Source organism: Lichenostomus cassidix, chromosome 2 (assembly GCF_008360975.1).
Source record: "Lichenostomus cassidix isolate B80296 chromosome 2, HeHo_3.0, whole genome shotgun sequence".
NCBI classification, from domain to species: Eukaryota; Metazoa; Chordata; class Aves; order Passeriformes; family Meliphagidae; genus Lichenostomus; species Lichenostomus cassidix.
In genome coordinates, this window is record NC_139482.1 from 34,204,427 (window position 1) to 34,229,441 (window position 25,015).

At 40.5% G+C, this 25,015-nt stretch overlaps 1 protein-coding gene across 5 annotated transcripts in view; it reads left to right on the top strand.

Annotated features, from left to right (window-relative positions):
• Positions 1 to 25,015, top strand: part of CREB5 (cAMP responsive element binding protein 5) — a 257,792-nt gene that overhangs the window by 168,538 nt on the left and 64,239 nt on the right. For all 5 annotated transcript variants that reach the window (XR_014849791.1, XM_085051007.1, XM_085051009.1 and 2 more), the window contains 2 exons: positions 14,512 to 14,638; positions 16,763 to 16,873. Coding sequence is in view for 4 of the 5 variants with exons in the window: in XM_085051007.1 (XP_084907133.1) it covers positions 14,512 to 14,638; positions 16,763 to 16,873 (238 nt within the window). In the remaining variant the exon portion in view is untranslated. The remainder of the gene's footprint in view (positions 1 to 14,511; positions 14,639 to 16,762; positions 16,874 to 25,015) is intronic.

Here is a 25,015-nt window from a genome sequence, read left to right on the forward strand (position 1 = left end):
TAAACAGCTGGTTGTATGTGTCTGCCAAATACAAAGTGTCTTGCGTATATACTGCTGCATTTTCTTTTCTCAAGTCACAGATTACCTTTGTTACATATCCTACATGGACTGGGTCAAATTTATACGAGGTGAAATGTTGTTGATTCAGATGGTTTGTTGCTATAGAGAGAGATAAAGGCAGATTTCTGGTCTAAAGGTACACATATTACTAAGTGCTCAGTTTCCCGTCAAATTTTATGTATGAGCCATTTTAAGGACTTGTTATCTGGTAGGCTAACACAAGGTCTAAATCTGTGCTTCACAAAATATAGAGACCAGGGGAAAATAAAACAAAAACATGCTGACCTGCAATCTGACTTTGCCACTATTATTTATGCTCATCATATTTGCCTTTCCCATTAAAAAAAATGAAATAAAACAACAACAGAAAATGTGGAGAGGAGTGAGTAAGCCATGGCTTCCGACCCCTGGAAATCGGCCATACTCACTGCTGTGCAAATTCCTGCTGCTCTCTGAGCTGAGATCATAGTGTTGGAGATGGCAAGTGTATAGAGCACAGATCTGTATCTTTCTTCCATTGCTAAATATTAACAGTAAAAAATAAACGCAGGTGATGCAACAGGCTTTGACTTGGTCTATTTATGTGACTGTTGAGATATTTTAACCAGATCAGTGAAATGTCTGGCTCCCTGTGACCAAATCAAATAGATGTGATGTTAGCTTAAACTGAGTGGAGCTGCCAGTTTGCTGTTTAGGTAAAGTTAACATTTTTTAACATGCTCACCTGCAGTGTATTGACGTGTCTCAGGGTGCATGTGACAAACACTTATTTTATGGGAGACATCAGGATAAGGACACATCTTTTCCATTATTCATCTTCTGCCTCGTCCCCTCCCTAAGCAGTCCTTTCCCTCTGCCCTCCCAACAGCTCCAAGCAGTTAAAAAAAAAGAAAAACAAACTTAAAAAAACAGCTAATGTTTCTTGAACTTCAGCATGCACTGACTGTCAGGCCAGCAGGACAAACAAATTACATTGTCAGGGGCCTTCCACTGACAGCTCCAGCCTACCCGTTCCCACAGTTTAAATCTGGAAACTCTTGATGCAAATGCTGCAGTTGATTCTGATGGCTATAGTGGCACTTCATTGAAAAGTGGTTCTTTGGAATTGGGCTTTGCAGCACTGGGAGCTGATGGGAGTTGAAATTATTCTTGTGCTTCTGGGAGGGCTATTTTCAGTCCTGTGTGTCTACAGGAGGCTCAGGCCATGCCCAGATCAGTGGCATCACTTCAACTGTGAAAGTGCAGCAAGAGAGGTACTTCTAGCCTGGTCACTCTGGCCTTTTAAAAGTATATTATGCAAAGATTATTTCGTCGTTGCTGAATTGTTATGTTGAAAGCTGTGGGGTACAATATCTTAAAGTTATCCAGTACCTTCAGAGTTTTGAAATTTGCCTGATTCAGTTTTTGTCTCTGCTGATCATAATGCTGCTCTTTTACTTCCCCTGGCATGGCGGCTTTCCAGTTAAAGTACTGTTTCAGTGGCAGTCCTCAAAGGGAAAAAAGTGGAGGAAAAAAGAAACAGTTCAAACCATGACTGTTCATTGAGTGTGTATGAACATTTATGGTTCATGTAAAGACATTAAATAAATAATTAGCAGTGTTCATACCGCAGATTCTTGGAAGCTGGCAGGATGACCTGAGCTTTTTTTGCATGACTCTTTGCTGACCATTAAGCCCTTTACTCTGAACTGGTGCAGAGGATGTTATTTTAATATTCAACCCAAAGTTCTGGTTCGGGAGAGTGTTTCCTCTTTAAGACATGTCTTTCAAGACAAAGATAAAATAAAAAACCTCCAAACTACAAACAAACAAACAAAAACCCCAATCTGTGAAACACTAAACCAAACATAACAGTACAAATTGGAAGGTAAAGATGTAAAACAACCTTTTTTCTCTTATTGTGATGTAGCATATCATTAGCAGGCATTAAGTCAGTATTCAGGGTATAATTGAGGAAAATATCTTCATAGGGGTCATACATTTTTATGGGTCTCATTCTATTCTTAATGACTGTATTAGCAGCACTCCTGTGAACTTCAATGTCAATCATGCCCAAAAGAACCTCTGCCACCTTTCCTTGTTTTTCTCAACTCAACTGGATGTGCTGCACAAGGCAAAGAAGATGAACAGAACAGTGGAAAGGTGGTTTGGAGATCAGCATACTGACTTCAGTGATGGTATCAAGAAGAGTAAGGGTAAAACTTGGCCAGTTTCAGGAGAAATGCTGTGAATATTATGGTGGTCTCCCTGCTTCACTTCATAAGCTAATCACCACCAGGGGTCAGGAGAATTTACTTGGTAGCAGTGCACAGATGTCAAGGTGGAAGATGGGGATTTTTGTTTTCTTTTGAAGCATAAGACACAGATCAGTGTCAAAGCTTGTTTTACAAGCAGATTTAATGCATGTTATGTACTGTCTGTTTATGGAGTGTGCGTGCATGTGTGTGTATGACTGAGATTCCCAATTGGTTTAAATCCATTGTCTTTGGCAAAGCTGTGTGCTGTACACTGTTGAGAATTGGCTCTCTTGCTGTTGATGTATTCATCCTATTATTTCCTCAGGAATAATTTGGTCATAAATAAGCACATTTTGAACATCACCAGATAGGCTAATGTGGAAAGCGTTTTAGGAGAAAAGTTTTGAATATGATTTTTGAATCTTGATTGTCTTATTTCAAAAAACAGTTCAAAAGAGAACATCAAATTCCTGGTTAAAAAAAAGAAAACACCAAACCTTAGACATACTTACTTTTCATATTTTATTCCATTTCCACTTGCTTCTATTTAGAACATTTCATAACAGTAAGTATCCTTTCTGCTCTAAGCTAGAGAGTAAAAAAAAAATGTGCTTTGGTATTTGACATTACTGACCACTTAGACTTGCTGCTTTTTATCACATGCATTGGCTGGTTTGTATGCATATTTTTTTAAACCAAGATTTTAGATTTACATGTTATCTGGAACCTGATCTATAACTTGAAAGGCTACTGTAGCCACAATAAGAATGAAAATAACCTGAACTGTTGAAAATTCAAATTGGAGCACCCAAAGTGGTAATGACTGCAATAGTAGTTTTGTCAATATTTATAAATCAATGCAAACCAGAAACTGGATGTTTTAATTTACTACAGTTTCAATGTAACTGATACCCTCAAGTTTAGAGCTTTAAGCTTTGTGAAGTGCAATGTTATTGCAGGGCATGCATCCAATTTTTAAAACATTATATAGATTGGAGACAGATGAGCTTTTCAGAATTATTTTAGGCCTATTCTGATTGAATGCCTGAGATGCATTTTCCAATGGAAATTAATTGCATTGATGTGAAAACAAACGAACCCCAACCTCAAAATTGACTGCAGGTTCCTGCTTGAACCTGTACTTAAAAGGGAGGGAGTGGGCACAGATAGCGACTGGGAATTCTGATGACAAAGTACACTTTGTTGTAGAATAAAATAACCTTTCTTCAACGCTTGCTCTTTTTTGCAATCTCTCTCAGCATGCATGCATGCATAGAGAGAGAAATTTTCCCATGTATGTGTGGTTGCACAGGAGTGGACAGTGGCTTTTACTAGCTATCACTGCCTCCCCTTGCATGCTGCTGGAAACCTTTGCTGGCCTGTGTCGGCAGTTGAGCGTCAGCAAAATCTCCCACAACCACTACCTATAGTGCTTCTATTGCTACCATGGGGCATCTCTGGAGCACACAGTTCCTGGGGATTGTGCTGGGTGAATTTGTTAGTGAATAGCAGCTAACACCCTTCAGAGAAATTTGCCTTGGCGATGAAAAAAGTGTGTTTGGGATTCCTGGTTCTTTGACTGATGCTCTCAGTCAGTGGATATCTCCCAGTGAGAGGTAGGCAGTGGATGCAGTGTGAACCTTTAAATAATGACAGCAAACAACACTGGCTTGAAGCTGATCTCTGTTGAGGTACAGCTGCAGCAGTTCTCCGTGACTGTTCTATCTGCCTTGAGATTCACCTCTTCCCCGTGATTCCCATCATTTGTACTAATACAGCTGTCAGCTGGGATTTTTAGCATGTTTAAGAGATGAAGCATGGGCAAAGATTCCTCCCAAGAAAATGGCATATATTCATTTTGATCATCATGAAAGTTTGACGGGAATCAGTGAAATGAGTTGGGGGGTGGGAAGAGGGTCACTGAAGACATATAGCTCTTTGGCAGCACTAAAATATTTTTACACCTGGAAATGACTTGCTGAACAGATAATTGAGAGTAAACCCTCATGTAGGTGCTCCTCTCCCTCCTCCCCCACTGCCACACACTGAAACAACCAGCAGCTTTGAGACATTGAGCATATTTGGGGCTGTGACCACGGTGGGCCATGCTCACTTTCCTCTGGGCTGTAGAGGGAAGTTGGCACTGCAGGAACAATGTGCTGATGGCAGACGTGCTCAGGAAGCAATGAGCGTTAAAAAGCACAGAATTTCTCTATGGTATTCTTGTTAAAGGATAGGATTAAAAGCTGGATTTTGGTCTGCCGCTGATGTCATATGTCATCTGAGAGTTTTTCATGCTTCCAATATTCAATTTTTCTTATTTCCTATTTTGTTTAGGAAATCATGTAGAATTATCTTATATAATGCCTTTCTTAAAGATTTCTACAGTATGTGTTACTTTTATAGAATTTTTAGTGTTGAGTGTAGAATTTAAATCTTAGTAAATAAACAATCTCACATGTATTTACACCTACATATTGTCTTCATTAGTGAATGTGCTCTGCTAACCAGAGCAAACTCTGCTTTCCATAGTGCATACAGCAGACTTGGGTCTTGTCAGCATGAGAGAGGCTGAATCTGCCAGAGGCAGATGCTGGAGTGGTTTTCTCTCATTTAAGCTGTTTTCTTTAGTCAATCTATTTTCTAGCAAAGTTGTAATCAAATCTCTGCTCCATGCCCAGCCATAGCATTGCGGCTATGTGTGCTGTGAGTTGTATCGCCACATGGTTTTGAGACTCAGCAACACTTGGAGGCTCTGTCTTTGTCTTTGTACAAGCTCTGCGCAGCTGAAAATGAATGAGAAACCGATTTTTAATGTGGAGGTGGGAAAATGCAAAGATTCAGATTAATCTACTTTTAATTAATATTATTTTATATTTAAATTGCTGGAAGCTTCTTTTGGGGTCTGCTATGTCTTTTTGTTGACTACCCATAGCAGCTCTTCTCCTGTGGGGACCCAAGTTAGGTACCTGAACTGGATTAGCCATGATCAGAAACTGGCCTGCAATTTGGAGTCTTCACTTCAATAGCAGTCTTAATTTGATTAATTAATACAGAACCCTTTTCCCAATCTTTGTGTACAACAACTTTACTGCTCTAACTTTGACAAGGTTGGATGTGGGGGCCCACAGGGGCGAGGCTGAGGAAGAAAAAGTCAAGAGAGGTAAAGCCACCCAGAGCACAGCAGCCCTGTCTGCCTGCAGGCGCATGAAGACATCAGCAAGTACATCTTTCTTAGACACCCAGGCAGGCAAACATCTCTGAAACACGGGGGCATGAAACTGCTGCCGCAGCATCCATCATCCTGTGAAGGACAGTGAAAACATGTGCTGTCATCTTTGACATTTTAATTGAAAAGAAAGCTTACACAGATTTCGACCTTAAGCAGTATGTTTATACAAGTGTATACAGAGAAATAATCTGTCAGCTCAGTGCAGGCTCATTGCTATAGAAGTTGGTTTAGTAACTGAACAATCCAACATTAGCTCACACACCTTGCCTTGTTCCATGCCTCAATAATTTTTAGTAGAAATACTTTGCCTAGAGGCATGCAGTTATTAAAAAAGAGGCTCAGCTTGCTTAAAGTCTGGAATTATTAGCTCATGGTAACAAGCCTGCACTGGAGAAACTGTTGGTTCTTTGTTTTCATAACTTTGCTGTAATTCACCATCTTATTTTCAGAGACAAACTTCTGCATTGTTTGGGAAGTTAAAAAAAAAAAGAAAAATGAAAAAGAAAAATAAATCACTTCAAAAAGATTTTTTTTTTTCATTTTTATTATGAAGAGGGTTTACAAAGCTCTTTTATCTTAATATTTATATTAAATTGCACTGGACCAAAAAACAAGGGTAAATAGAAAGACAATTTTGAGAAATCTGTTTTACCTGATTTCCCGTATAGGAATCAGTTGGTAGTGAGTAGTCAGTGAGAGCTCCCCGAAGGCCCTCTCTGCCCTTTAAGAGTAAAACATGTTTTTTCTCCATCCTTTCGGCAACCTACTATCCCTTTCAGATGCAAAGTTGTGAAGGTCAAATAAAACCCATTTGCACTGCTTTAACATGTGTGTGAAAGGAGTCACTTGAGCAAATGAGGGTTCTAGCACCTTTAGATAGCTTAAACCTGGCAGAAGAGTTTCTTGGTGTTCAGTTGTCACTTTATCTGGAAGCTGGAGGTAGATTTCTTCCCAGATGTTTAACCTGTTGATGTTTTTCCTCAACGAGCCTCAGATTTTCAAATTTTCTTCATTTTGCTTGCCAGGCTGGAATCTTAAGGCTAGATTTTAAAAAGAATGTGCATGTTAAAAGGTGTTTGTGTAAGGTTGATTGCTGTTGTTATTCCTGGTTTTAAGTCAGCTGCCATTTGATGGATTCGTGTATTATAGCTACCTATTTTTTCAATGAAAAATGATACACTTTTATTTGTGGGGCTGCAAAATCATTTGATTTCCTGAAGAACTAAGCTTGGTTTTGTCCAAGCTGAGACATTGTGATGGCAGTGGAATCAATTTGACATTGTTGCTTGCTTTTATGATCAAATCATATTTCTGCTGCAGTTTTTTGGGTTTATCCCACTTCTTTTTTTTTTCTAATTTTAATACAAGAATGTGTTTTTATATGGGCTAGTTCTTTATAATCCCTTGAACCTGCCTTTTGCAGTGTTTCCCTGTTTTTCTTTAACTATGCCATTATCCTTCACATATCATTTGTGAGTTCCAGCTGTGTGCATAACACTGTGCAGAACATAAACTTCTCCAAGGAGGTTATAGTCTAAGAAACCATTCTAGCTTTTCTTATTTTTCTTGTAATGGGTCAGGCAATAAGACCCAGTGAAATATTTAGAGGGAAAGAAAGATTGAAACCAGCAGTTTCTAAGACCTGTAAGAGCCAAAAGGCAAATGTTAATGGGTTCTGTGAGGCTTCCAAGGACCTGCTGGTCCTTGCAGTTATGCTGAATTTGCAGAGGTTCCTTAAACATGTGTTCAGGAAATATAGGTGGCATTAGCACAACTGGAGTTTCTAAAAGTAAGATTTATCATTGATTGAATCTTTAAATAGACTTTGGCCTGCTAAATACATGATGGGGCTGCTGATTTGTGGGGCTTTTCTCCTACAAGCTCAGGTGAAAAGTACAGAATCCTTAACAAATTTTGAAGGCATTTTTTGGCATTTTTCCATAGGTTGATAGTATTTTACTGTACATATATCTCCATTCCCTGTCTGCTGTGTTTTTTTGGTTTTTTGTTTGTTTGTTTGTTTGTGGTTTTTTTACTTTTTCTTACCCTTCATTTAAAAGTTCTGTGAGATCAAGAATGCATTTCTGATGGTGTTGCTTTGTTTCCAGTGAATGGCTTCTGCTCAAGTGATGTCAAGGGATATGGGAATTGGGAATTAATACCTCTTTAGTTGCTTTTAATTTTTCTGTATCATTTCATATCTGTACGCTGCATCTTGCTCCTTTTGTGGTGCTTGTTGCTGAATTCCTTCTTCCTCTGTGACATTGTGTAGGTTGTTATCTTAATTTTGCCAGCTCTTCTGAGGCACTTAAACAGGCTTTCCCTTCACTTTTGAATAAAGCTTCATGTCTTAAAGACTTTCTGCAGCTTAGCCTTATCTTATCTCAGTCCTCCAGTTTCTCATTACGGTGTCAAGCATCACTTTCACTTTGCCAGTGTCTTCACCATCAGCTGGTTTCTCTTTTTGTCCAGCACTGGGAACATACCTAAAGTTAATACATATATGAAGATAAATGCACACTCCATTTAAAAATCTCTATAGAAAGCATAGCTTTGTCTGGATGCTTCCCAAATCCTCTAAGCTATGAGCCACAATTTTCCCTCTCTAGAGTGTTGCCCTTCCTGTGTCTCAATCTTAGTTACTCCCTTCCTCTTGCAACTTCCTCGGTCCTGTCATTTCTGAGCATACCAGTTAAATGAAAAACATACAAAGAAACAAAAAAGCAACCAGAGCAGAGCCTCTAAATTGTCTCCAATTCTTTAGCATATTTATTTGCTTGTGTATTCTATCTCCATCTTCTACTTTTCATCTGGTTTGTGTCTCTAGAATGTAAACACACTCTGTATGAATTGTCCCTTATCTGTGTTTGTACAGTGCCAGGCTCAATGGGGTCCCAGTCCTGACTGGGACCTTTGGGCACCACCACAGTATAAATGTCTGCTACTGATAATAATAATCTACCCACATCATGCAGATGTCTGAATTATCTGAGAAATACAAACAAGGATCTTTACTAGGTTGGCAGGGAGCCATGAATTCGAGGTGCCAGTTTTCTTTTCCCCTGAATATGGTTTGGCTCTCTGAAAAACCTGGTGACACAAACCTCCCACTTCTTGGAAAGTTTGGCTCTCTGGTGGTGATGTGATTAAAACATCGTTAAACATGGGATACAGCAGGTCAGGTGAGGTCCCTTGCAACTGTGCGAGGTATTCCAAGTACTAGTCTGATGCTTTGTTGTTGCTTTCCCTTGTGTTTATTTTTCCTTTCCTCCTCTGAATGACAAATGGATAAATTGAAACTAGACAGAACTGCCCTAGTTTGAGGGTGGGAAATAATGGATCACAAATGAGGAAAGCCCTAGTTAGGTTGGTAGGCTTAAATAATGGCACTGTGGATCAAAAAACAGCAGACCAGCAGTAAGTGAGGCAGCCCCTCCAGTCAGAGCACATTTCGCAGATTAAAACATCCCCTCCATGTCTTTGCTGCTGACTGAATTATTCAAATATTGAAGGCCCAGGACAGAACCCGAGCCAGGTAGTCTGGCTGCAGTGGCTGCTGTGAAAGCAGCTTGCAGCCGGTCTGTGGAACCACATGTTCCAGGGAACTAACTTTCTGCAATGAAAAGTTTAATTGTGACAGTAACTGGCTGTCAATGAGAATTTCAGAGGGTAGATAGTGGCCAGCTGTGCTTATTCTCAGTATGGTAGGCTACTTGGGGGCTTCAGCCTGAAAGCCACCCAAACCATGTGTATATATGGACATCCCTTGAAAAGATCCAGGCTGCTGGCATGTAGTCATTGCTCCTTACTAGATTGTTGATAATGATATCATTGCTGCCTTATTCACCTGTGTCTCCCTACTGCTTCCACTCACTTGCCCTCAGTTTTCCTTGATCTCCAAGCTTTTTTGGGGCAGGACCTCCCCTCAACCATAAATTTTAAACCAAGTCTTTTAGGCACTATTGTAATAAATATGTAAATATGTACATGTTTAGATAGATAGAGAGATAGATAGATGATTAGATAGATAGATAGATGATAGATAGATAGATAGATGATAGATAGATATAAAATTATCTAAGTCTGATCAAGTGTGTTGTGTAACCAGAGCATGGTACAGAAATCCTTCAGCCAGTGCTGCCCCAATATGGCAAATTGCCACAGCAAAGCCAGCCACCTGTGGGCTGCTCTGGTGTGAGCTGGCTGGTCTGAAGGTTATAGAAAGTCATAAGAGATGAATCCCTTTACTCCATTGCAACTCAATATAATTCTGGCTAAACTTTTTCCACACCAGAGCTAACTGAAGTGGAACAAATGGGGTTATGACATAGGAATTCTTGATGACCTTGCATGAATGCTACAGGGGGAATAAGGAGCAGGAGAGAGGTCATGGTAAGACCCACTGACCTGGAGTGCTTTGCCATAATAGAAAACATTCTGCAGTGATACTTTAAATAGCATCAGTCCTTTTACACAAGCCCCAAATGGTCTGGGTCAGTAGGAACCTACTCTCATGAGACCTCAGTAGCAAATTGTCATCTGCCCAAATAGTCCTTAAAGACTTCAAGTTAAGGGAAGCCTGGTCTTTTAATAGACAAATGTAGTGTTTAGCCAGGCAATCAGTTGCATCATATCAGACAGAGTATTTGGTATTAATCAAGGAGACACATGCTGAAGTATATATCACAGATATTTGATTGCATCAGAGAAGTTATCTTTAATCATTGGGCAGAGTCATATGATGGAACATGATCGAGTCACCACGGCTTAGCGGGGTACCACCCATCTGTTTAAATGTTAATAAGGGTGACTCATGCTGTTAGCACGACCATGCAGAGGAAGAAGAGCCAACGTGGTCAGTTACAGCAGCCTGGCTAATGTGGTGCTTTACTAAGCCACTGTAACGCTGACTCTCCAGGCTATGTATGCCCAAAGAGACAGCATACAAATGCTGAACGAGACCCCCATCGTGTCCAACAGCAGCCTTCTGCTCCAGCACAATGAAAATTTTTAAGTTTTTGAAAAAACCCACGGATAGCCAGACTTTCGGAGAGGTTGAGCACCTGCCAGTTCTCTGTCTTATCTGTCCTTTATTTGTGGGCTGTTTGCCCAACAACCCTATTTATTTAGCAACACAAGTGCCAAGGAATTAAAATCTCACAGTCAGCTATATTGACTGACAGGCTGCAGGTAGTACCTCCTCAGAACTTACAAAGAGAGGAGCAGATTCAATACGTCCAGCATTAAAAATAAGTTATAAACTCTCACTGATTTTCTTTGCTGCCAGATAGAAAGCAGCAACAAAAGAGATTGTGTTGTCCTTGGAACAGGAAGAAATGTCTGAGACAAATTTTGTATCTCAGCCTGTGTAGCTCTGTGTCGTACACATTCCCTGAGGTCTGAGTGTGCAGGAGCATGTGCTAACCCATGACCTGTGTTCAATGTAAGAGCAATGGAAGTATCCATGAGTACCAACCAATGCCAGTTTCCCTGATATGGGAGGGGGAATCCAGTGTGCATTTTGTAGCACTTTTATCGATGGCAGAAGCACTGCAGGCTTTTCAACAGAGGCTCAACCTTGAAGTGCAACGGTTCTCTGAATGCTCTTCACCTCTTTTAATAACAGACTTGGGAACAGACTAGCAGGAGTGTAGCAAGAAAAAATACCTGAAGTACTGAAGATTTTTTTCCCTCTGGCTGAGCGGAAAGCATGTACTCTACCCTAAAATGAAGCAGTGTTAAAGGTAAAACTGGGGACAGCAAGGAAGCTTCTTTGCCATGTTAATAAATACCAATAATTCCCTTTTGCCCAAGCCCCATATTCCCAAACTCATTAAAGCAATTTTGGAAATGTTTTTGGCTCTGGAACATATAAGCAAAACCCAAACCACGCAGTCCCTTGAGAATCACTTGCACAAATTGTATAGGTCAGGCCAAAATAAGTTTCTGTCAAACAGCCTAACACCTAAGCTTATTATTAAACTGGTGAATTGTACAAACAGTCTGTATATGGGGCACTCACAGAATGAAACAAGGTGTGGGAGGGGCTCTTGTCACAGTACTTGTTTTACTTTGGCCCCACTGAAATCTCAAACGGTATTTTTATCGAATGTGTGGCTCTGGCCAGTGCAGCTCCTACAAGTTCTGTCTAAGCTGGTGGATTCAGAGGGCTGCAGAATGGACAGGTGGATGCACAGCTCCGTGTCATTCCAGGCCAGGCAGGAGAGCACTTTCTCCTTTCCTGCCCACTCCTCCTGCCCGCTATCTGGGAGGAAACCCCCTGTGCGTCCCTAGCAGGGGCTGCAGCACTCTCTGTTCTGCTCCTCGAATGCTCCAGCATGGGGGCTCCAGCCCTTCTGTCTGGCACATGGACTTTGAAGCACAAGGTGGAGAAGATGTGTTTGAGTTTCTTGTTTGCTGCTCTGCAAGGCGCTAGTTTTGGTGAGGGTGGGCCAGTGGGAAGTGGACCCTGCTTGTGGGGCTAACCACAGCCTCTAGAAACCAAACTGAGATCTCCTCCTCACATTCAACCTGATATCTCCTCCTCACTTTTTGTTTTCAAAAGAGCACTGAATCTTCTTTTCATGCTGTTTTGATCCTGTCCTATTGATTTGTCAGTCCTCATGTGTGAATGAGTGCTGGAACATGGAGCAGCTGATGTTAAGTGGACAGTAGAACGGGTCAGGGTCTGTGTACTCTGAGTATATTTTCTGAGCTCATTTTTCCTGCACTGCATCCATTCCACTTATGCCACCTCCACAGCTCCCCAGGCTTAGCCATGTCCTGAGTTGACTGTAGAGTCCCCTGTCCCAGAAATTCCTTCATGCTCCCTCACAGAACTTACTGCACTCTCTCACAGGATTACACCACACATTTGGACAACATTGTCTTGAGTTTTTTTAGGATGATATGAAGATGTAAGTACATCGTATTCCTCCATCAGAAGATAACCAGGGAGGCATAGGAAGAACTCCTTGTCCGTATCTGAGATATATTTGTTGTTATTTTTGGGTTTCTTTCTTCCCCTTCTGAATAAGTACTGTATGTGTCTGGGAGGATTTTTAAAACATCCTTCAAAACACAGGCTTTTTCTCTCCATGGAGAACCAAGACAAAAGGATGGGTTCAGTTGTGTACAGCTGCTAAAAGAGGGCAGCTAAGGGCAGAAGTGTGGGAGGAACAGAGTGCTTGAGTATGAGGAAATTGTCAGGGCAAGGATTTTGAGATGGCATTTGTAAAAGTATTTCTGGGGAAATGGGGTTTAAGAGACAAGGGTTGAAGGGCTGCAAGTCCAAGGATGGGAAATACTGGGGGGTTTTAAGTAAGAGGGGATTAGGTGTTTTGAAGTGTTGGTGAAAGAGAAGGAGACTTGTACATCCAGAAGAAGGTTGTTTTGCCATCAGACAGTCACCTAGACTTTGGGAGCCTGGATGTGGTGTCTTCCATACTGGATGTCTGTGAATCCCATTCTTCACAGCCTTTGGTCTTTTTTTGCAAGTCATTAGATAACTGGAAGTGCCAGCTAAAGTTAAGGAGCGGTGTATATATACAGGTGGTTGCCTGTGCCATTTCCACCTGCAATCAGACAGGCAAGATGTAAATCCCCATCATTTGGTGTGACACAGTTCAAACCAAGCAGGATAATCTTCCCCCTTGCTACTCTAGAGTTATGACTCTGCTTTCCTGACCAGGCAGCCAAATTTTGAGGCTTTCATGGCTAGCTGTGGATTCATCACTGAAGCTAAGGATGCTTTTGCCAAGGCTGAAAATCAACTGTGTTGTTTAGAGGGTCTTAAACATCTTAGACTCCTTCCATGCTCCCCTCCTGCAGAGGCTCTTCAAACTCACAGACCTCTGGACCTCCCACCCTTTCCTCCAGTCCTTCTCATACCTTTAGGGACAACTCTGCTTCCTAATAAACAGTCTAAACCATGTGCTATACAGAACAGCATTCTGTTCTCTGACAAGTAGGTACTTGTACTGTCAACATTTATTGAGATACTGTATGTGAAAACTTTATTTTCAAGCTTTTTGAAAAGGTAACAAGTTATACTGATCTCAAACTTCAAGCAACTCATACTTCCTTCAAAACTAAAAAAACCCCCAAAAACCTGATAATTCCCAAGACCAAATCCTTGAAGGCTTTTTTAAAAAGTGTACTCTCAGCATTGTTTAATCCATTAATTTTATGATTCTTCTTTGTGAGTGGGCCTCCTTTCTCCCATGCACTCTTCTCCTGTGCTGTACTTTAGAAAATCCTTCGAAATCTTTTGAACCCCTTTTGCCAAAATAACTCACTCTGCTTTTCTATAGCCCATACCTTTTGCTTTTATAATCTACTTAATCTGAATATAGTTTTCCTAATTTTATTTCTACCCTTTTTTTTTTCTCTATTTTTTGTGTCCTGGTGATGTGCTAAGTGGTAAAACTAGTAACCTCGCTGTGGAACAAAGGTTTGGTAGAGTTTCACAGGAGAGATTATCAAGAGGGAGTTGAAATGCTCATTTTACAGTAGCTTATTTACAGGTGATAAAATTTCAAAATTAATTTAGAAGAGGTTAATTTTCTGTCATAGTCTGCAAAACTATCATCCAGATATTTTTGTTCCTGAGGGTTAAATTTACAGCAGTGCACTAATGCCAGAAGATTTTCCTGCTTTGTCTGTAGAAAATCTTTTTTGTACCATCTTTTGCTAGCCAATATACTATGCAGAGGTGCACAAACTGAGACCAGCTGATATATTTGCATCCATGTTATATCAGATGAACTATCCTGTTGCTTTAACTGATTGAGAGAAGGGAGGTGATTCATCTCCTTGAAAACTTTATGTTCCACTGATTTATGCAGGAAAGGACAAATCCTGGATTGGTTTATCTGCACCTGCTTGTCTGGAGCTGCCTGTGCCTACCAATGGCCAACAGGGTAAGGCTTGCTTTGGTCTCCGTAGCCCATGACAGCTTTCTTTTCTTTTCTTTCCTTCTAGGCCTGTCCCAGGTTCTCTGTCTTCACTGCTGCACCTACACAACCGACAAAGACAGCCTATGCCTGCCTCTATGCCCGGCACCCTGCCCAACCCTACCATGCCAGGATCTTCTGCTGTCCTCATGCCTGTAAGTGTTTTGGTTTGGCTTTTTTGCAGGGAGGAAAGTTGTGTTCTCTTTGATTGAATCTAAGCAGAGGTGAAAATCTGCTGGATTTTCTAAAAACGCAGTGTAAAAAGTTAAGGAAGCTGACCTTTTTCGGTGCTTCATGTTAGACAAGAGTATTTCTGATTAAGTCAATGGCGTGCTAATTAGTGTGAGAGTGATTAGAAGCAGCTTACATGAGACTACAATTTGTGATTCTCATACTTGGTCATGTAGGTGAAATCAGTATGTCTATGCTAGAACAAAAAGATTTTTCTGAATCCAGAAAAAAAATTGAAAAGCAATGTACTTGAGTTATGTCAGTGAAATCTAAGTGATCCTCTTGTGTGGGAAATAACCAGTTAACAAGAAAGAAATGTGACTTACTTTTCTGTCCTGTTAACTTGCACTTGTTGCTGCTCATCTTTCATTCATTTCTGGAGGGATGGGAATATTTCCCATCTTACGGAAGCCAAAGGGCTGATTTACAATTGTAACTTCAAATCTGAAATGATTTTAATCTTTTCACCTTTTCAGGAGAAGGTTAGGGCAGGTTAGGGGTGGAGAAAAGTAAGGATGACTTAGGGAAGAGAAGATGGAGAAAGGAGAAGTTTTGGCTTCATTTCACTGTGTTCAGTTTGAAAGACAAACCTGACAGCAATTGACCATGGGAGGGAGAAAAGCACTGCTTGTTCTAGCTTTGCTGGATCAAGGGGGACACTCCACAAGGATACGAAGATTTATGTTTGGCTGCTAGTTAAGCAGTCATTAATAAGTTATTAATTAGTAACGTGTCAATAAGGCTTCCCTGGAATATCAATCAGGAAGTTTAACAAAAAAAACCCCACGTCACTGTGGGAAGTTTTTTTCTGGCATGATTCCCAAGGAACCTGAAATGCAACAAACATCCAGCAACAGTGTAAGTTCAGTGGCTTCAGCCTGCTGCTGAGGAGCCCTCTGGGCAGCTTTCCTTGCAGACAAGCAGGTGTGCTCTGGCTTTGAGCCACGGAGATATGAGAATGGAAGCTAGACAGACCCTGTCAGCGCTGGCTGCCCCAGCTGCAGCTCCTGCCCCACACCCCTCCTCAAAGGGCTGCAGGGGAGATGGCAGTGGGAGCTGCTCCTACCCCATGGAGAGAGGGTAAGGGGACCTTGTCAGCTTTTCCCTGCCAGTGGGCAGCGGGATACTGACGTTTCCCCAAAGCCCAGCACCCATTCTTGCAGGCATCATGGAGGATGGGAGGCAACATCTCACCACAGAGCACCAAAAATTAGCTCCCCTGCCTGGATTGCTCAGAAGGACCCAAAACTGTCTGTTTTGTAGGAGCCAAAGATTCATGGGACTGGCTCAAAGCAAGGTGGGATGCTCAGCCCTGGCTGGAAGCAGCACCATAACCCTGCTTACCACCCCTGACAATGCCTAGCAGTGTCCAGAGCTTGCCTTGTTTTCGGGAATACACTCCAGGAAACGATTTCATAGAGAACTTACTGCTGTTAGGTTTTGTTTGAACATCGTATCACTCCCACCCTGACTAGTGAGATTAACTTGCAGAAAGGACTCTGAACAGCCAGGAGAAGTTTTGCTTTGTTTTTTGCTATCTCAGCAGTGCATGAAAGCTTCCTTTACAAGACATATGGAAAACTTTTCCCAGCTGAGCAGTCTGAGTGAAGGAAAAACAGCCAACTTGTTTTCCATATGCTTGAGATCGTAGATTTTTATTTATGCTTTTAACAAGCTAAATTGGGCTGCACTGGTAGGGGAAGCTACAATTTTATACAGTGATGCTTTTAAAACCACTTAACTCTGAGTGTTGTTATACTGAAAGGGAGAAAATCATTACAAAAAAGTGCAAACCTGGGTGGCTGCTACATTTGTTTATTAAAGAACCCCTTTCTTTATAATTGGCTGTGAGTTTTCAGGGCCGATTCTGATGAAACACACGCCTGCTTGCATACACACATGCAATTCATGACACAGATTGTTATTTTCCCAGTCATGACTTGAAGAAATAAAGCTGAGTCCATTTAAATAGAAACTGAGAGTAAATTCTTGCAAACATCGCCAGATGTGTTCAAACCTTTCTTTTATTTTTTTTTTTCTCTTAAAAGATGGAGCGACAAATGTCAATGAACTCCAACATCATGGGGATGCAGGGGCCGAACCTCAATAATCCATGTGCTTCACCTCAAGTTCCCCCAATGCATTCAGAAGCCAAAATGGTAAAAGGATAATTTTTAAAAATTACTGTATTTTCTCATATTGCTGTTGCATGCCAGTTACCCAGACAGTGGGGGGGATGTAGCCAGACACTGCTTACTTCATTCTTAGTCATACGTTATACTCTTTTTTAGTATGCTGCAGTAAATTGCCTTTGTGTCTATGAACTTTTATGATGTTCCTAGTCCTAGCTGATTTCTTGGTGAGCGGGAACGAAAGGGTGAGCTATCTGATCCATAATGTGCTAAATAGGATTTTTGGTGCAGATCAGTAGAATTTAAGCAAATGGTCTGGCTGTTTCTCTAATGGTGTCTGTGCTCCTCAACTTGAAGAAAATTGTCAGTTAATGAAGAGTGCAGTAAAAAGTGTGTGCTGTGGAGGGAGTGTACACAGTCCTTGTTTTTTTCCAGATAGGAGCATGGTGTGTCAGACAAGCACATCAAACAATATGCATATAGAACTGGGTTATTTTCTTCTTCTGGAATGCAACAAAGGCATTCTCTTTCAACTTCTGATCAAAAAGGAGTGTCAGTATTTGGACAAATGTAATTTATTTATAGAAGTCAAATGTCATAACAAAAACACAAAAATATTTTTTAAAGTTGTTCTACATCTTAAAAGGTCAAGGCTTCTCAGGCATATGTCCTGATATAGGATTAATGTAGGTAAACTAAACTACAGGTGAACATTTGGAAGTTTTCCACAGCTTTATACACACTCTTGTGGAGATATTTGGCACTAATATCCTTGGAATCAAGTTATCAGTGTAGAAACACTTTGTCTTTTTCAGTTTCAGAACTGCCATTTGCTGATGTCTAATGGAAATAGGAGGACAGAGGTTTTTGGTTTTAACTCTGTAGGGTTTTTATCATCTCAAGATATCTCATCATAGTGGAAAACAGGAGTAACTCCATTGAACTTCTTTCAGTGGCATTTTGCCAAGGTAAAATTGTCATAAGTGAGAGAATGAAATCAACCCGACAAAGATTAAGCAACCACATATTTTTGTACATTTCTATTTTGCATGACTGGTACGGCTTTTAAAGTTGTTGTCATCTATCCTGGGGCAAAGAAAAGTATCTACTTGTCTATAGGCATGGTGCATACAGGAGACTCTGGGTTAAGAGCGACAACATACTTGAGCTTATCCTACCTCTGTTTTCTTAGGTTGGGTAGGTCATGCCTTCTCCTCACTGTTGGTCTGGGTTAGGCTGTTAACCCAACCTCTGTTAACACTCTGTCTAAAACCACACTCCGTAAACATGCAGCCAGTTGGCCAGAAGAAGAAGGATAGCCAAAAATGCTGGCTCCCCCAGCCAAGGAAAACCTGTGGTCGAGAGTTCTCTCTGCTGTACCACACAGTGACGGTGACATGCCAAATGGCAACAGCATCTGCAGCAGAGCTTGTTAAAAACTTTTTGGAATAGACAAGTGTTTTTTCAATGTAAGTGTAGCTGAGCCAAGATAAATACTCCTTGGCTGAATAAATCCAAAACTGGCATCTGTTTTGGGGACTAAAGTTTCTGTAGTTTACTCTCTCCCCACACCCCCTGCCTCTTTTTTACTGGTAGAGTGAGTCTACTTAAGAACAAGATTAAATTATTGGTGCATAGGGTGAGAATTCTGTGCTTTAATAACTGAAACTGAACATTCATACAAATTACCATTTTATCTGGGTAAGCAGGCTTTGTCCCTAAATATAATGTATGAAGACATTCTAATGTATGAAGAAGTTGCTATCAGTTCCAAAATATGGTGTAGTGAAGAAGCAGCACCTTTGCTTCTCAGGGCCTTTCTGCCACTCTTCTGAGGCTGGAAAAAATCTGCACACGTTAACTCTTAAGAAGTATAATTCAGAGCTCTAGGACCTTTCTTCTTTTCAAATGCAGGTTTGGGTTTTAAAAAATATTTTATATTTCTATATTTTAATTTTATACTTTGTTTCTGCATGAGCACACATGTAATATAAAAAGCCTCTTCATTTAGCCTCTGCTTTGAGGAATATGAATCTATTAACTATACTCTGCATGAATACAAACTAGAAAAAATGCAGGAAATATCAGAGCAAAATTATTTCTTACATGCAAGTTTATGGATTTTAAATCTGAATCATCGGTATTACAGGGATGTTTGTTCTTATTATTAACTATTTCACTCATCTTCATGCTTAAAGTATGAGACTCTACATGCTCTGGTGACTTTTTAAAAAAGTTAAAAGTGAGGGTGCTTAGTACCTTATCAGGCTGTGTCCTGCATTAGGAAGGAATTTCAGATTTCCCTGGATTCTGTTAATGCTATTACTGTTGGTGCATTCAGCGTTGTGTATGTTCTCTTTGGCTGGCCCCACTCTGAGAAGAATGTATGTATGTGTTGAACACCAAACAGAGTCATCTAAGATGCTTGTAGCTAGTGGCTGAAGTAACTGGAGAAGTCGGAGGGACTTTGGGCCTGATTCATCAGGTGCCCAGATCCATGGGAGTACCAGCACTTTTGGGAGGCCTGAGTGAGAGAATGAGGGACAGGCTCCTCCACATGTGAGACCCAGATGTGAGTCCAAATCCCTCTGGCCTCATGGCAGTATGTACCTGAGCGATGCAAGCACAACTTCATGTGCAGCAGTCATAACACTATTTGGTGGCACATGTTACTTAATTTGCCTTTGTAAAATGAATATGAATAAATCATATCTCTGTGGATGCTATGTGATGCCAGTTTTTTTAAAGAAAGCAATTAGATGGCAAAAGGTTCACACCCTCGATTGGTTAATAGTTTGTTTGTAGTGGGAAATGGAAGCCAGTCTGATAAATATGTACATTGTTTGATATACAAGCACATCTACACACACACATAGAATATGTGTTGCATTAATGTAGTGTTTCTATAATAACCAATACATATTTTAATCAGCTTGTATCACCTGGTATTTGTGCAAAGCCACACTCTGCCACCCAAGATGTTCGCTTCCTGGTTTAAGTTTTTTCAGGAGAACATTCCATCAAGCATTAAGGTATTGTAGATGACATCCCAGAACAGATTTAATTTATCACAGCAATCTCAGTTTCCCTCATAGTACGCCTCTCAATTAGGTTATCACCTAATGCTTTAAAACTGTCCTAGTAAATGAATGAGTGAACACCTAAATCAATACTGCTTTCTTCTTAGATTCACAGATGAGTGGATAAAACTCTTAATGCTGCCCACCAAAAACACACATTGATTTTATATTAAAATATATTGCATTGGAAAGAGGAGGAAACATATAGCTCTTAAGTGTACATGGTAAAAATATGCAGAGTAGCACATGTAGCATATTAACATGTGGTTCAGTAGGCTGAAGGTATTATGAAGTTGGAGCTGTTGGCAGTGCCTTTGCCTTAATATACTGCCTACATACAGTTTGGCTTCACAGTTTCAGAGTATTGGAGGTTTTAGAACTCGGAAGAGCAATACCGTATGGATTACTGGAGTGAAAGATAAATAGTGTGCACTGAACCACTGGAAGCCTGTGGGACAGCAGGTCTTTTCGATGGAGCTGATGCCTTTCTGAATTTTGCAAGGCATTGATCTTTACATGTAGAAATTTATGGCCGCTGAAAGGACGTATAAAAAGCAGGCTGGCAGTGAAAGATTTGAACTTAAAAATACAGTCCTCAATTTAATCCATTAATTTTTTCTTTTACAATTTCTGTCTGCCGCTTGCTGGATGTGTAGTTTTAGAAAATTTAAATAAAATGTTATATGTGTAGTTTGGCTTTGCCTGTAATCCTGTCAGAATGTGTACCATCCTTTAGAAAAGAAAAGAAATTATTTCTGTATCAGAAGTGCACAGGACTGTGGGCTATTGTTTTTGCCTTGCAAGCATTACTAGGTTGAACAGGAAGAAAAAAAAAAAAATTTGAAAGTGTCTGTCAGATGAAAGAGTGAAAACATAACCAGAAAAGAAAAGTAATAAATTGGTAGAGTGCATGTTCCTAATTATAACAGTAAAATAACTGAACCTCCTAATTTACCAAAGAATACAGGACAGCTTTGGCAGAGGAGGAGGAGAGAAGTGAAAGAAATCACAGTGAGCCAGTTGTCGTCAGTACTAATTTGTATTCAACTTAATTAGAGGTAAGGGTCCAGATCCTACTGGTGGCTGTGTAAATCCCAGTCCAAGCATCACACCATCCCAGAGGAAAGGCCAGACTGTCTGCAGAGACCTGGGTGCATTTTGGATGGCTCTAAGCACATTTTGCTATCAGCCAAACGGGAAAGGCTCGCCACAAAGGTGAGGGCTTCCATTGGATGCAGACTGGGATCTGAATTTGGATGGAGTCTTCTGCTGCTCCTAGTTTTACAAATAACATGTGTTTCCACGTGCATGAGCTGTGGTGGTGCAGCTGGTGCAAAGTGAGAAGCAGCTGGAGTAAGCTCTTATCCCAGCCCCACTTTGGTGCTCAGCTCAGCCACTGCAGCAGCCCTTGGCTGTGGGAGCAGAGTGCTGCCCAAAAGTGGCAGCCTTGGGAAGGACATCCCTCTGTGTTCCAGCTCTGGTCCCTGGTGTGCAAGGTTTCCATACTGATTCCAGGCAAGGGGCTGACATAGGCAGTCTGGGCAGCATCAGTGCCACTGAAGCTCTAGGTTTAGATACTTAACACTTTGTGACTGAAGATGCTTTTTTGAACAAAACGGTTTGAAGTCTATGTTTTCCTATCAAGCCGGCTGGGAATGGAATCACTTCAATAGAACAGCACGCATTGCTTCAGGGCCAGAACGCTTTTCTTTGTGGGGATTCTGGACTTTTGAGCAGCAAGAAAATTGTTGTATCTCTGCAGAGCTCTCAACAGCAATTGCTCATCTTGTAGTTCATAATAAAGCAATGAAAGCAACATAAGAGAAAAAAAAGTACAAGGTCTTCCAAATAAAAAATAGAGTTGTGACGAAATTTCCTGTATCAGTAACTGAGAAGTGTTTTCACAGAAGGGACTGTTGTATAGTTAAAACCCATGGTGCTTCTGCAACTGTTGACAGAACTCACTATACCAAAATGTATCTCCTGTTACATTTGTGTTTATGTTTTAAAGTCCCCAAAACCAAACTTTCAGTGTGCTCCTGGTCTGTGCTTGAAAACCTTCCCCAGGCAGTAGCTCTGCCTGCAGACAGTGTGCCTTGCTATGGATTAAGGTATTATCATGATGGGTGAAGATACTAATATTCTGGTTTGTTTACTGAAACAGGACCTTATACCCGTCATGCCTAAATTCTGGATTATGAACTAGACTGGGTAGGAACTAATTCTTCTTAAGCTGTCAGTGGCTCAGTAAGTTCACTAGGGAAGCAAGGTGGTTCAGTTACTCAGAGCTGCTGTGAATATGTGCTGAATATCTGATCTTGCTTCTCCCGAGTGCATATGAATTGCGCTGCTTCTTGCAGGCACAAGTTGTAACAATTCCTTGCATTTTTCTTTCTTTGTGTCACTTTATCCTGCGGTGATCTTATCAGCACTATTTCCCTAGAAGAACTTAGATTTTTATTATTTTGTTTGCCTTGATTCAGCTGGGTGTTAAAGTGACCTCGCTTTCTCCCCCACCCACCAGCCCTCACCCTCTCTCTTTCTCTGTTTCTCCACCACCCTCTTTCCTCAGAGGATTTACTGTCTTTGTAGACTTGTTTCTCTTTCTCCTTTTCTCCCTAGTGTCCACCCTGATTTTGTAACCATAGCAATAACTGAAATACAATCCTAATATTTGCTTGCTGTAGCTATCATCTAACCCAACAGATGAACTGCTGGCTTTTGTGTGTCATAAGGTTTTGAAACTTAAATCCCATACATCTGCATATGTGAGGATAATTTGTTTGGTGCCCAACTGTCCCTTACAGAAAAGGTTTTGTTTGTGTAAAGTTGTGTGGGCACTGGCGCAAGTAAAAGCAAGTCCTTATGGTAGTGAAGCCAGAGAAAGAAATTGTAAAAATAAAACACATGGTTGCATTACAGGGAAGTTCTGCCTCACATAGATTTATTTCAGTCTCTTGCTTGGAATACGTACAGCTTCCATTTTCCAAGATTTTTGCAAGATCCACGAATAATGGAAATTGTTTTTCACTTCAGGATGTTGCACACTAAGCCCAGAATTTGATTGGGATGTGCTAGTGCTTCTCATGACAAGTGAAGGGCTTTGGGGTGGAGGAGATGGTTTTACACACTTTACCAGCCCCATATTTTAACTACCGAGGACACAAGAGCTGGAAGAAAAATTCTCATGGCAATAAATCTCTTCTTTATGGACAAGCTTAAAAAGCATTTTATAAAAACTATGCAGTAGCTAATGAAGTAGTTTATTAATTATTATAGTCTTCCTGTGAGATAAATAATTTCAGACCGTTGAACTGAGAGAGAAAATTGAAGTGACTCACTAGAGGCCACACAATTTGTCAGTGGAAGAGCTGAAACAAGCACAGAAGAATTTCTGGCTGCCAGTTCCAGAAAACACAATTTCTGTCTGAGTAGAATTTATGTATATGTTATTTTAAAGTTAATATTAATGTTAGTAATATCAATATAAATTGTTGAAATAGACTGTTTTTCATGACTAGTAAAAGAATGGGAAGACTGAACTCCTCAAGCTTACAGAGGGTGCAGGCTCAAATTTAGGATTAAAATCCAAATGAAGGTGGCACTTTGTGTTTGGATTTAATGCCCCTGAAATTTCCTGAACTTTACTGATGAGATTTTGGCTCAGAATGACAAAAATTAACTGATCTTCTGAGACTTCTGTCATCTGAGATGATGGAAGCCTTGTGACATCAGCTTCCCTGGCATCGTGGCTTCCACTGAAATCTCAGGAGAGCACTTACTTTCACATAATGTCAACCATATCCAAACCAGGACTAACGAATACCCCTGTAGAGCTCCTCCTAAGATCACAGGCATATTTGAAACATTGCTGCAAGCTGTGTGCAGTCCGAGGGAGTGTTCACAGCATTTGTTGTTTCTGCTGTCAGATATGGCCAGTGACACTTCTCAGTGGTGGTGGGAAGGCTATATACTGTCTTCCAGATGTTCATTAGTGCAAATTCTCATTTATGTTCAGAGGAGGTAATTTAAAAGCTGGGACAGGCTGGGTCTCCCACCCTGGAAACACTTACACAGCAAACTGTGCTTAGCTCTGGTTTTTACTAGCAAATTGCCGTCCAGTAAAATTTTTCTGAGATTTTAGTGTATGAAATACTATGAATAATCTTCTTGAATGTGCTCTGTAGTCAGGCTGCATGGGATGTAGCACAGTTAGTTGTGTCCTCTGCACTCTGTATCCCCTTTGTTTTCTGGGTGCTGCATAGCCCATTTCATGGGATGTCCTCCCCAGGGGACCTGAGCTGCCTTTCCTCAGTTTGTTCCTCATGTGCTGAGGACTGACTTTAGCAATATGGGCACATCCAAATTACTCTGCTTTTGACAGTTTCCTTTGTTTTAAGGACCTTATGTTAACAAAGAAGACAGTGAAATACCGAACATAGCTGGAATATCGCAGAGGCAAGGAGAACATGGAATTTGACCAGCTGAAGATGAACTAGCATGAAGATTCGACTAAAAGACTGTTAGTTTTTTTTAGGAATAGAATTCAGTTCAAATTCATTTTATGCAGAACCTTCCTCTTCCAGTCATGCATGTGCTTTTTTTCCCTCCCATTTCTTAAAGTCACACTGAAAGCAAATCATTTTCATATTGAGAAATGTTCCACAAATCTTACTTTAAGATAGTATCAAATTCTTCCTTTAGTAACAATATCAGTGGGGAAGTACTTTAATTTAGGATCACCTTCACTATGTACATTTTTGTTCATGGAAGCTTGGTCTTAAAATTATGTTGCAAAAAAAAGGGAAAGCTTTTGTAAAATAGAAAACAGCAGACAGGATTCCTGTAATTTGGTTTTTCAGTCTACTGGAAACAATTTAAAACAAAACATCCGCCTTTTCACTGCAACTTCTCTCCCTTCTACTTCAGTTTTCCAAAATGAGTATTCAGAAAAGAGATAAGCCCCATAAGCAACTTAAAATAGAACTTCATAATCCTCTGCCTTTAAAATATCAGTGCCAAGATTTTTGGTATAGTCAAAAATTACTTTTAAAATTTAGCCCTGATCCTCATCTGTAAACCAGTGTAA